The 14,377-nt window shown below is 33.3% G+C and overlaps 1 protein-coding gene across 2 annotated transcripts; it reads left to right on the plus strand.

The window, feature by feature from the left end:
- Positions 1–691: 691 nt before the first annotated feature.
- Positions 692–6,011, plus strand: LOC105138473 (tubby-like F-box protein 8). Of its 2 annotated transcripts, XM_011044553.1 has the most exons (6): positions 692–1,157; positions 1,252–1,338; positions 2,083–2,541; positions 2,764–2,851; positions 3,906–4,038; positions 5,002–6,011. In XM_011044553.1, exons 3-6 carry the CDS (start codon positions 2,194–2,196, stop codon positions 5,705–5,707), a joined length of 1,275 nt encoding a protein of 424 aa, XP_011042855.1. In that variant the 5' UTR covers positions 692–1,157; positions 1,252–1,338; positions 2,083–2,193; the 3' UTR covers positions 5,708–6,011. The 2 variants fall into 2 exon arrangements, with proteins under 2 accessions (XP_011042855.1, XP_011042854.1); XM_011044552.1 differs by having other exon boundaries at positions 692–1,338.
- The last annotated feature ends 8,366 nt before the right edge of the window (positions 6,012–14,377 follow it).

Here is a 14,377-nt window from a genome sequence, read left to right on the forward strand (position 1 = left end):
TATAACAGAGGTGAAACAAGCTAAAATCAAGCCGAGAATAAAAGAATAAAACAAATATCAGGGCATGGATTTTGTAGCAAGCAAGCAAAATAAATAAAAAACCAAGCATAGCTTGCAAATAATACAAAAAAAAAAAAATCTACACTTATAGGTTTTGTAATAACTACATTGATACGCGTCTATAAAACTTGCAACCATTCTCATTCTCAGAGACAATTATTTATTCATAAAAATATGATTGTATTTTATATTCAAGTTTCTATGTTCAAATGCTTAAATATTTTAGATTTTTTTTAGTTGTAAGAAAATAAAATCAAACAAAAGAAAGAAAGATTTATATTTTTTAATAATTCTCCCGTCGCTTTATCTCTTATTTTCTAAACTAGTGACTTATTTGTTATTCATTATTTTAAACACCAAGCATGATGAACAAGAACTGGATAAGCAAGTGACATCCATACATTATCCCTCTGTTCATCAAATAAAAATATTTTCAAAGCAGATATAAAGAAATATAATAACATGGTTAAATTTCATTGATATTTCAACTGGGCCGCATTGACCAAGACATCAGCACATGAATCTAATCAACATCCTTCAACAAATACAGGGACGAAGGAATAGATTTGGTCGAAAACCAAAGGTCAACTAGTGTCGACGACCAAAATTATAGTTTCGCAAAAGAAAAAAGCCACAGCATTATACAAATAATTTACAGAGCTAAATCATATAAAGGTGCTCCTCTTCATTCAACAACGAGGAGACATTATAAAAAGAATAGTGAAGCCAACTCTGTTTTTTATGCAAGTTCTTGGGATTAATCAAACTTGAGGTCCGCTCTAGAGAGAGAAACAAGATAGACGGAGAGAGAACGTTTTGTAAAGCGAAGGATCTGACACACAAGGGGGAGAGCAGTGAGCTATCATGCTCCACATCCTGCACTTTACTTCTCTGTCTCTTTTTCTTCTCCAAGATCTGTTTCTTAGATTCGGAGATTTTTCTGTTTGTTTCTTGTTAAAGTTCCCAATGAAAGTCCAAATTCCGAGTCTTTGACAAGAATTATTAGGACCCATTCCCTCTTCCTGTCTTTATAGCTGGTGAAGGGTTGGCATGGTCAATTTTATTTTATTTTTTGCTATGATTTTTTAACTTTTTAGGTTAGTGGATTGTTAAATTTTATACTTTTTTTTATGATTTAAGCATTTGGAAATTTGGTGAATGGGTGAGGTTGAAGAGTTGTTTCTGTTGCAGAGTTTGTGTGAAAAGTCCTGATCTTTGCTGATCAGCGAAGATGAAGATGAAAAGTGGAAGAATGGGTATTTGATTGTGGTATAAGAGGTTGGTTTTTTTTTTTTTTTTTCCCAACTGAAATGTCCAGCGTCAGTTTAGACACGTTAGAATCTCAGTCCTATAATATTCATTTCATATTTGTAAAACAAATTAAGACAAAAGGATGAAGCTAAGAAGTTAAAGACATCATTCCTCAGCGTATTGCTAAATACTCCTCGATAAACTGATAAACTCTAGTAATTTTTTTTCTATCATTTGTATTTTAAGAATATTTTCTGTTTTTTTTTCAGCAGATAAACTTTAGAAGCTTGGGTTGAGGCTCGGTTCTTGTTGTAGATAATATCTAGAAGAACTTAACCAAGAAAAAATGGTTGAACTAAGCTTAAGACCCGGTTGAAGGGTTTTTTTATATATAAATATGGTGTTGGAGTTATGGTTCTCTCTTTTCTTATAAGATTCTTTATTTGAATAATTTTTCATTATGCAGAAGGTTAGAATATGAATTAATTGGAAAATGGGTTTGCTTCCTTTTTATGAAGATTCTTAATGTGTGCATGAGTGTCATGAACAGTAAGTTAAATTCGAACCGATTGCAATTTTGATTTAAAGATTAGTTTAAAACCCGGAAAAGATGTCTGGTAGTTTAGATGCTTTTGGTGAGTCTTTTCTTTTATAGGAATCTGCTTATCTTGCTTTGTGCTTTTCCCTTGTCTGTCTTGTTTCTCCATCCTTTTTTGGTGATATGCATTGGTGTCATAGCTGGAATTTAAAACAGTTTTTGTTGCTTTGCAGTTGTGCACGCGTGCTATGATTTGTGGTCATTCATAGACTTGAGTGTAAATATATTTTATGCAACCACATTGAAGTGAATATTAACTTAAGCCTGCAAGTGTATTAGATAAAATGTCATTCCGAAGTATAGTTCGTGACATGAGGGATGGGTTTGTGAGTTTGTCAAGGCGGTGCTTCAAGGTGAGGCTGCCATGTCATCTCAGAGGGAAATCTCATGGTTCAACTTGTGAGTTGCAAGACGAGCCTGTGGTCATCCAGAATAGTCGTTGGGCTGGTCTTCCTCCTGAGTTACTACGGGATGTGATCAAGAGGTTGGAGGCTAGCGAGAGCACATGGCCATCTCGCAAGCATGTTGTTGCTTGTGCTTCGGTTTGCAGGGCTTGGAGGGGAATGTGTAAAGAAATTGTTAGAAGTCCAGAGTTCAGTGGGAAGATCACTTTCCCAGTTTCCCTAAAGCAGGTATAATAACCTTTTGGGCTGAACTTCCATTCCATTATCTTTATCTCTTATCAATATTTGAAGAAATGTTTATAATATTCAGTGCAAGTAATAGGTTTCCATATCTGCAAGATGTTCACCTGAGCATTAACTCGTGGATGTAAATATTTATTGGCATAGGAAGGATTTTGTATGTTTCAAAATGATAAATTGATAAAATTCTCTTTTTCTATCCATTTACAGCCAGGGTCCAGGGATGGAACTATCCAGTGCTTCATAAAGAGGGACAAATCAAACTTAACTTACCATCTTTTCCTTTGCCTTAGCCCTGGTGAGCTTCCCTCACTGACATTTTTGTAGGACCTGCTTTATTTCTAATACCAATGTCAATGGATAAATTACTGTCTCCAGTTTCTTTTCATCAAAGTATTTCTCTGCTGTAATGCATGGCTCTGCTGTTTATTCTTCCTGAGAATGAATATTATGTTTCGTGCAGTTTTCCAAATTGACCAGCTAGAAGGATGGTTCTTTTTGTTTTTTAGTAATTTATTTTCTATATTGGGAAGAAACCAGCATGGTTGTTGCAAGTTTTATCAGCAATCCAAATGTTTTCTGATGTGCATTTGATGTCCTCCGTCCCTCCCTCCCTCTCTCTCACACACACACACAGGCGCACACTCACTGACACTCATATATACATGTCCAAGAGCTCACTGTAATTATGTGTTCAAGCATTGTAAATCTTCTTAATTGAATGTTTGTGACAAAGTAATATCATTTTGTATTATCTTTGTTAAACGTGTCTTACATCACACACAGGCGCACACTCACTGACACTCATATATACATGTCCAAGAGCTCACTGTAATTATGTGTTCAAGCACATTTATAAATCTTCTTAATTGAATGTTTGTGACAAAGTAATATCATTTTGTATTATCTCTGTTAAACGTTTCTTACATCCTCTGAAAGTTTTTTATGCAATGACCAGTTGCTCTTATTTATGATGAGTTTGTGCATGTAACTCGCACTTTGATCTTTTGAAAAGGAAGTTTCTTATTGCCAAAAGATGCAATTAGGTCTTCCTGGGAAGCACATTTCTATCTTAATGGATACGAATGAGTTCGTTCCTTGAAATAGCTGTTTAACAAACTTCTTGTGAATCTCATATCTTTTGGAAGCTATGTCCACTGTGAATGCTGTTGTAAACATCCCCTTGAGCTTTCTTGAATGGTTTCTTTTTTCTTCTCTCTTTTACCTGTTATTTCATATTCAATCCAAGTTATCAGTTCCTGAAGATGAAAATTTTTTCTACAGTTTTCCCAATTTTCTATATTGTTCTATATGATACAAATATGTTGGTGATTAGTGACATGCCCATGCAGCTTTGCTTGTTGAAAATGGGAAATTTCTTCTGTCTGCAAAACGCACACAGAGAACTACATGCACGGAGTATGTCATCTCCATGGATGCAGATAATGTATCAAGATCAAATAGCACATATATTGGAAAACTGAGGTGAGAGTTGATTTCATGACGAATATTTACTTGCTGAAGTCCTGAACTTGGGACAATTTCCTTTTCTGACATGAAGATTGAATATACCTAAACATTCCATACGAGTGCCAATGAGCTGGAGCTCAGTTGGGACAAGTGTCCCCCTACCTTGGGAGATCTAGAGTTCTGAATCTCTACTTTGTAACTAAAAAAACATTCCATGGGTTCCAAGCTCTCTTCATTCAAGCGTAGCAATCCCTCAAGAGCTGATATAGTATAGCATTAACGACTACCTCTCATTATCTACTAGACAAGGTGTACTTGTTGCCAAGTCATGAGATCCAAACCTTTTATATATATATCTGAACTGAACTTTGATTTTTCATTATTTTAATTGAAATACACTATGTGTTTATGTTATTGGAGTTAATGTTTGTGTCTCGCATTCTAGCTGTGTGGACTAAATATTTATATGGTATTATAAAATTAACAATGTCATTCTTCTGTCCTCACATAAGTACCTGGAACTAGGTTACAAATTAGGGTGGTAGTTTTTATCTAGTCTGGTTAGAGCTTTGTTTCTTCATTTGAAGGTGTGATGCTTGTTTTCTCTTCTGATGCCAGAAGGATGTAATGACGCTGGTGATGGTTTTTCATGTATCATTTGCTGCTATAGCTTGGTCAATGGTTTAAAGATGAAGAGTTGTGAACTTGTACTTTTCTTAGGAGGTCATGGTAGTTTGTTTCTGATGGTTGATATTAATTGCGTGATGTGAGTCAGATGCAAGGGCTTGTTAGGCATTCAAGGTGGTGTTTTTAACACTTCCATTCTATGGATATCTTTATGGCGAGTTTTGCAATGGCTGCACTGTTGGAACATTGATATGTGATTGCTGATGTCAGATGAACTTAGATGGGATAGTTGGTCGCAATTTTTTTTTTTGTGCCAGAAGGTGTTTGGGATGCTAATTGTTTTTGTTTCAGGTCAAATTTTTTGGGTACAAAGTTCATAATTTATGACACACAGCCTTCATACAACAATGCTCAGCTTGCACCACCTGGTCGAAGCCGCAGGTTCTACTCAAAGAAAGTTTCTCCAAAGGTCCCTACAGGCAGCTATAACATTGCTCAGGTTACATATGAGCTGAATGTGCTTGGCACCAGGGGTCCACGGAGGATGCACTGCACCATGCACTCAATCCCTGCGTTGTCCCTTGAGCCAGGTGGCTCTGTCCCAGGCCAGCCTGAGCTCGTCCCACGCTGCCTTGAAGACTCTTTTAGGAGCATTTCCTTTTCTAAATCAATTGACAATTCAACTGAGTTTAGCAGTTCACGTTTTTCTGACATTGTTGGTCCTCGAGAAGAAGATGAAGAGGGAAAGGAGATACCACTTGTTCTCCGAAACAAGGCACCAAGATGGCATGAACAGTTGCAGTGTTGGTGCCTGAATTTCCGTGGGAGAGTGACAGTTGCCTCAGTCAAGAATTTCCAGCTTATCGCTGCAACACAACCTGCTGCTGGTGCACCAACACCATCGCAGCCTGCTCAGTCTGATCATGACAAGATCATTCTTCAGTTTGGTAAGGTTGGCAAGGATATGTTCACCATGGATTACCGGTATCCTTTGTCTGCATTTCAGGCTTTCGCAATCTGCTTGAGCAGCTTTGACACTAAATTGGCTTGTGAATAAAAAAAGAAAAAAGAAAATGGTATCAACTATAGAACATTTAATTGGTAAGGTATCTCTTTTAGGGCTTTCTAGGATGGTGGTTGTAGTTGTTGTATGCAGTCGCTGTACACACAAGTCCTGCTCGGCTGGAAAGTGTAGAACGTCTGCTCTCATTGGAGGGGTCTTTCCTTTGTCACCCATCTCTTTGTTTCAGTTGGATTAGTCTGAGTTGAATGATTCCATCATGTTTCTATCTGCTATTGTTAAACTGTTGTAATATGACAAAAAAATATGTTTGAACATGTCTAATCATTAAGCAATTGGAGGGCATGCATTCTGGGATGAGATGCTGGGGTATCTTGGTCGCTCTAATTTATGGACTGCATTTATAATGGAATTAAAAGAAGTGAATTAAAGCTCATCAATGCCCAGTACTGACGCACTGTTCTCCAAACGAAACGAGCAGTTAGGGGTAGGCTAGCATAGCCAGGCCACGAGCCAGATAATGGCGTGGTGTACCAGCTCTGAGCAGCAGCTGCTTTTGTTAGGGCTGGCTGCTACCACCGCCAACTGCAGCTAGTTAATGATGGTTAAATTTGTCATTGCCCGTGTCTTTCTATGCCCGAACCAGGGTACGCGAGAACCGCATATGTACTTCCGGTTGCCTGCCAGCCTTTTTACCCATACGGTGTGGTGGTGACTGATATTCGTCCTGAAAACTCAAGTTGAATGGATGAGACTAGCAATTTGTCCCGGAAACAGAGGACCTGCCTGCTTTTCTGCTACTGTAGCTTCTCGGACATCCATTTGGCTGGACACGACGACAAATATCTTGCGGTTGAACAGATCAGTATGGTATGTTAAGCCTGGGAGGTAGAGTTGATCTAAGAAGCTTGAGACCTAAATCTTGGCTCATGAGAATAACTTAATAAAAACTTGATTAATTTAGCCATTTGATTGATTCAGCTAAATCTAATTATGACTCAGATCAATATTTAAAATATTATATAAAAGAGAAAAAACAAAATGAAGTGTTAATAAATAAGTTGACATAGTAATTCAATGATTCCAACTCTTTCCTATTAGTTTCTAAACCGAGTTTAACATGTTTAAACCAATCATAATTGGATGGCAGTTTTAATAGGCTTCCTACTTCAAGACATTACAGACCTTTAATATTACTAGCTATATTACGGCACATGATTAATTTTTTTTATAAAACATATATATAAAAAAAATTAAGATTTAAAAGTGTTAAATTTTTCTGTAAAGTTATATTTAAAAGTTTTAGATTTAGCTATAACATCTGATTTAAGAGTAATATTTATAATATTAATAATAACATTAATGAAGAAAAAAACCAATATAAAGAAAAAAATTAATAAAAAAAAATCTGAATTAAATAGGTTAACTTTTCAAATCAGGTTAACCCATCAAACCTAATATTTGTATCATGAAAGTTTGATAATTAAATAGGTAAAAAAAATTAAAAGGTTAACCCGTCAAACCCGGAATATATGTCATGAAAGTGTGATAATTAAATAGAAAAAATTTAACATTAACAAACTAAACTAAATGAAAAAATTTAATTAAAAAGAAGAAAAACAAAAATTCTGAGTAATTCATCAAACTCGAGATCCATATTATGAAAATATGATAACTAAATAAAAAAATTAACATTAATAAACTAAATTAAAAAAACTCATTAAAAAAACACAAAGGAAAACACAAAAAAAAACTTATAAAGACATAAAAAAGGAAAAAAAATAAAAAGGGAAAAAAAAGGAAAAAAAATTAAAAAAGAAAAAAAAGACAGCTATATGCTATTATTATTATATTATTATAATTATAATATATAAGTTCAATAAAAATAAAGATATGAAGAAAGTTACAATATTTTTCTATATCTTTTAGAGTATTGTTAATATATGTTAAAATAAACTTGACATTCCGAGATATCCCGACATTAATCAGAACCTGGACCACCATCGGCATGGTTGAAGCCCACTGGCTATACACCATTAGCCATTAGGCAATTAACAAGTGTCCATACAGCCTATTAACTGCAGGAGTTGCGATGCCTTCCATTCCTATACGAAAAATGTCCTTTTGGGCGAGTGGCGTGGGTAGGGCTCGGTTTTTGTGGCTGGTGGTCCAGTGTTTTTTTGTTTTTTTGGTTATAGGGGCTTGCTTTTAATCTCTTATACTCCCTCTCTATTATGATATCCTCATGATTGAATTCTGATCTGTATAAATATATGCATGATGCACGAGGATTCGGTCTCTCGATTAATTTTTGTGTTTTAAAAATATTTTTTATTTTTTTATTTTAAATTAATTTTTTTTTAAAAAAAGTTAATTATTTTAACAAGCTATATTAAAAAAAAAATTAAAAAAAAATCGCATAACATCCACTTGTAAAGAAAAAAGAAAAAGAAAAGCAAAAGCAAAAGGAGCAATTACGGCTTTGACAGTAACACAAAACTTAACCTTCAAGTACCCTTGGCTGGATAAACATACACGTTCCCATTTTATGGAAGATTTCACTCTTTCATTTCTTTCAGGAAAAGAAAAAAAACACCATCATATATCATCATTATTGTTATATTTTGCATGTGAATTATGATTAATTATACCAAAACTCGAAAGGGAAGAGAGGAGGAAGGAAAAAGTGATCAAGAAACTAATGAAAAAAGAAAAGGAAAAGAAAAGAGAAACGGAGGCTGGGAGAAACTGAAACAAAGGAAAAGAGGGTGTTTAATTTAACCTTAATTAGTTTGTCAAACATGAGATGACAGAACTTTGTACAATAACAACAATGACTCTAAGGCTTTATAATATGTGTCATTGCATGTCTTACATGGATGAAAACAAAAAAGGAAAAAAACAGTTACATCACACAAAGATTCTCATCGCAGCTAATCAAAAGACACAGAAACACATGGTTCATCAGGACTCGGGAATATCTAGTACTGTGAAATCAGCTCACCTGATTGATCTGAGAGCTAGGCAGCCCTGAGCCAACAACGCAGACAAAGAATCCAGAACACAACAAAAAAGACATCCTTGATTCTATAAACATCCACTGACTTCAAATTAAGAGCCATGGAGCCCGATATACTTCAACTGATTGACAGATTCTGGGAAGTGAGCACGCATAACTTGCCATCATATATACATATACCTTTAAACTGAAGCGCGAATGTTATTAGTACTCAATAGCTAGCTCTGCACTTCAGCTTTTGCAACAGGATTCTTACGGTGGCATATACATTCTCATCAAACTCTGTCTGTGCTCCCATGGACGACCTGGGTTTGGGCCACCCGTGACTATTATTGAGTCGGACATCAAATAGCCAGCCAGAGATAAGGATCGATCTGAAGGATCTCTCTCTCTCTCCAGCTATTTCTAGTTCACAGAAAATAAATGGACCCTCCCATATATAATTAATACATGCCCATCCCACGCATGCTATTATATATAGTTGCCACTGGATAGTGTCCCATGCTTCGTCACGGCCTACCCAAATTTGTTTCACCATTAAAAAATATGTCAAGCTGACGCAAGTGTTATCAAATAATATAAATTCTTATAATTTAATAAATATAAAAAGACTCGGATATTAACTTGATCAAATATAATAAATTTTAATAATATAAAAAAATATAACAATAATAAAAAAATGATCAAAAAAACTAGCAAAAACGAAGATGAAAAAAACCAACTCGAGTTCATTCTAGTTAGTACGTCACATAATGACTTGGTTGTAATATTAAGATAATAACATCGAAAACAAATTGAATAAATCAATAAATTTTAATTATTAAATAACTCAATGTTGAAAGGTAAAACTGAAAAAAAATTAATTTTAAAAATAAAAGCAATGGAAAAAAAGATCGACCCAACCTAGGTTAACCCGTTGATCTTGTGACCATGAGCATAAAATTGGTAAAACCTCATAAAAAGGAAAGTGAAGAAAAAAAACATCAAGACCAATTCTTAATAAATTAAATATTGAAGAATAAAATTAAAAATAAATAAATTAAATAATTAAATAACCTAAAAAAATTAAGTAGGCACATGTTAATATTCAAAACTCTTGCCCCAGTCATGATCATGAAACTAACTTAATAGAAGACAAACCCTAAAAAATAACAAAGTAAAACTCTCAATCAAGAAATAACCAAGGATGAAATTGGGAAAGAAAACATAATAAAAAAAAGGATATAAAACAAAAAAAATAGAAATAAAAAAAAAGATGAGATTTGATATAAAAATAAATCTAAATAAAAAATTGAGGGGTTAAATTTAAAATAAAATTCAATTATGAAAATGATAAAAAAAAAGGTGAAATTGAAAAAAAACCATTTATAAAAAAAAATAAAAAAGAAGTAAATATAAATAAAAATAATAAAAATCAAATTTAATATAAAAAATAAATGAAATTAACAAGAGATGAAATTAAAGAAAGAAATTAATATATAAAAGATTAAAAAAAGGACAACGATCAAAAGAATACAAACCAAATTATACAAAAAATCAAATAAAAGAAAACTTTTGTATTTTACTAAGAAAAACAAAAAAAAATAGGGGGAGAAGAAAATAGGTTCATCGAAGTCGCATTGTTGGTCTGCTATCGACACACGCCTCGCTACTTGTATGATCTTAACGTGCCGCTTCTAATATTATCATGAAAAATGATGTTTGAGTGTTAAAAGAGGGTGCACGCGCTCTTTGCACCGTTTGAAAGACACAAGTTTTTCCATTCGCTAAAGTATGTGATTTTTTGGACGCAATTGCCTTTGAATCTATTTGATAACTACAAAATAACCATAATAAAATAATTAAAATACTATTGGATTCAAGTTCAAGAAGATAAAATTTAAGAGCAGCTGCATGATTAAATTGTGCAAAAAAAGATGAAAAGTGAAAAAACCTACTGCCTTTTAGTTATCTTTTTGGTAATTTAAAAGGTAAATAAATAATTATACAGTGCACCAAAAATAGAAAAGAGAAAGATTTCTTTCATTTAATTTGGCAAAGCCAATTGAAACTCGTAAAAGATCACTTTGCCTTTCAATTTATGGTTTTTTAGGTTGTACTGTTATGAAAGAAAATATCATTATATTATAGCAATCTATAATATAGTCAATTACCATGATGTTATTTTATAAAAAAAATTATATTATTTTAAAAAACAAAACATAAAAAATATATTTTTAATGATAATATATAATATTTTTTATTTCTAAAATATCTCTGTGAAAAGCTTTTAATTTTTTTTTTAAGTATATAATGTTATCTATTTTGACCTAGAAAGCAACAACCCATCGCTCTCTCTTCCCAACCAATCAATCATCATTTTTCAAATTAGGTAGTCTTTGTCGTTTTCTTCTTCTCCGTTATTTTTAATTTTTTAATCTCATTAAAAACGGAGAGATCATTAATTTACAAAGCAACTCCCATGGTTTTCTCAATACATAGGATGTGCTATGTGTGGAACGTGTACACGGTTTAGTTAACTACGATGATGTTACAAGTGGCTAAATAAATCACTTAGCCTAGTTTCCTATTATGAAAATAACTGACTTAGCATTAACATGTATTTTTCTTTTCATTGATCAGACATAAAGGATTTAATTTCCTAGGTGGGTGCTTGAAACCCAATTGGATAGTGTGTTTTGCCAACTCATGTAATTATGACCAATTATGAGCTTTTGACTGAAGAGATCATAGGATTTATGCTGTTAAATATCTAAAACGAGATGATTAAGGGAAGATTTTTGTGCCTACATTAGCAAACATGTATATAATGCGGATGATGAGAGATCGAGCGAGGCAGAGCACTGAATTGAAAGCTTGCCTGGAATGAATGAATGAATTAATTAGTTAATTAGTAGATTAATCTTAATCTCTTTTCTGGTCATTGATGGATTGATTGCAACTGGGATTAGATAGTGGTCACTAGCTCATCCAACTTTTTATAAGATAACAGCAAGCACTATATATGGACTCCTTTTGCTGCGGTAGATGTATTCCTGTTTCCGAGCTATGATTAGCCAGAAATGCAGACATCCACGACTGGGATCTCCTTTTGTTCATCCCTGTCATATGAACACCACTTTGGCTAATAAGAACACAATATTAATTCATTAATTATGAGCACATTCAACAGCACAGCTGCTCGCAAAAAGCATTGATCACAAATCAATGAGCCGAAAAGTGTGACGGCTAGTCTGCCATAGACCAAGCTTTTTTATTAGTTCATAAATCTATCATCACATGACAGCACGGCTACATCCCAAGCTATCCACTGTGAGAAGCTGTTGACATGCTCCCAGGTCTATTATTTGCACAGCACGCACGGATTAGCCATAAATCTGTAGCTCAATTGTTTTCTTACAAAATAAAAATATTAATAAATTTTCATGCGGGCCTTATCTGCCGACGATAGTATTAGTAGGATTTTAGCGAGCTATTCAGAAACCGGAACGTAAACATTAGCACACCGTCTAGCGGATTGTACCAGGTAGCCCATAGGCTTAGCTTGATCAGCCCAGATGAGATCTGAGCCTTCGCTTTCATACAGAAACGGGGGGTTTTCCCTCGCATCTTAAAATAAAAATAAAAACCCTGGCCACCAAACTAATCTCACAAATATTTTCTAAACTGAGAAACTGCAAGCAATTTCAATTCAATTTAAAGGCAGTTGTACTTTTTTCTCTATTCAGATTTTTCTTGATAAAGTTTTTAAAATGCCGAATAAGGGAGAAAATAGAAAATAAGAAAACTAGCAAAATGCACAAACTGGTAGTCGAAGCCCTTATGGTCATGGAAGGGGATATAATTTTGTGGCGGAGCTAGGCTGTTTGCTGGAGAAGGAGGTGAAGGGCTGCTATGTTTGGTGAAGGAGAGAGGTAAGGGCTTGATAGTGGCAACGACTAGGATTTGATTGGTTGTGGAGTGGGAGACGGCGGTTAGGGTTTGGTAAGAGAGATGGGAAAGAGAGAGAGTGAGAATATCTGATGTAATATATTTAGAGGTACTTTGTTCTTTTTATTGAATTTAAAGATTTGTGTTGACCATGCAAAGTTGTGTCAAGGGTAATTTTCCCTAAATAAATTAAAGACGAAAGGAAATATAACATTGTTGGTAAGTCAGATAATGACAGTTGAATAGGATAGTAAAGGTGAACCGTCCAGGACGGCAAAAATCATTATAAATATGAACGAAAGTTCTCTTCCTAAAAATATATTATTTTAATAAATTAAAAAAAAAACATTATATATGCTGTACTTCTATTTAGAAAGGAGATGTTAATTCTAATACAATAAAATGAAGACAATTATTTGTTTTTTTATGCATATGCTGCATGTATTATTATGTTTTTTTAGTGCCTATTCTTCTATTTTCCCTTTTCCCTTTGTTCTTGTAAGATCTATTTCTTAGATTCGATGATATTTTTCTCCTTGTTTCATGAGATAATCACTAATAAAATGTTTGAATGTCGAGTCTTTGATTCGAGCTTTCCAGATCCGTTTCTTTTCTTTTTTATTGTCCCAAGATTTTATTTTTCTGACCTGGGATAGTCTAGCCTGAGCTTGTGTGTTTCTTTTGGTTTTGAACTCCCTAAAATTCTTCCTCATGTGGGCTGCTAAACATTTTATATCTTGGTGCATTGGTTGTTTTTCCCCGCAGAGTTTATGGGAAAAGTTGTGGTTTTTATTCATGATTTGTTGATCGGTGATGTTTGAGAGTTGAAGCATATATATTTGATCAATTTGGGGTGAAAAAAGTTGTCTTTTTCTCCTTTCTAAAACGGAAATGTATTGTTCAGACACTAGCTAGAATTCCAGTCCTGTAATGTTTAACAAAATTTAGTTGCCAGAAGTAAATTTGGTCATAAAGATAGATAGCCTAGAACTCCTCTTATTGTTCATCATGTCTGTTGGATAAACTGATAAACTCTAGAATCTTCGTATATTGTGATGTTTTTTTCTAGTTTTTAAGACTTTTTTGTTTGGATATTTATCCAAAATATTTAACAGCGTTATCTACTAACTCAATTTTGAGACCGAATCCAGGTCTTTTATGTTAAAAAAATATTAATTAAATTAAATTCAAAACTCACAATTCACATGTACAAAATTTTTTCTTTTTCTGCAATTAAAAATAGGATTAATTAATCAACAAACTAAACAAGTAATCAAAATAAATTAATATCAAATTTTTTATATGAAAAACACCAAGAATAGCTATAGGACCATAGTCCTATTACAAACTTCCACTATTAATAATAATATGGGGTGCACAAGAGTTCTTTCTTAATCAAGACTAAGAGTCATAAACATAAAATTATCCAGAACAAAATATTTTTGAAATATATTAACATTAAAAGAAAAAAATTAAAAAAAATCATAAAACTAATAATTATGTTTGTGTGAAGATTATGCTAATTTAAACACCATTAATATTTGATCGAGCCAACAAAATAAAGAGTTATGTATTACAGACTTGCTATAAAAACATATAGCTGATAAATCAATTGAGTTGTCAAAGTTTGAACAAAAACCATTTAAATTACCATTTTCTTATTTATTTTTTCTATTTTACACAAGCTAAACTTGGTTTTTTACATCTAGTCACCAACAAAATCTAAAAAAGTTTTAAGCCTTTGTTCTTATTTTTTT

The sequence above is a fragment of the Populus euphratica genome, unplaced genomic scaffold (genome assembly GCF_000495115.2).
Source record: "Populus euphratica unplaced genomic scaffold, PopEup_1.0 scaffold181.1, whole genome shotgun sequence".
Classification (NCBI taxonomy): domain Eukaryota; kingdom Viridiplantae; phylum Streptophyta; class Magnoliopsida; order Malpighiales; family Salicaceae; genus Populus; species Populus euphratica.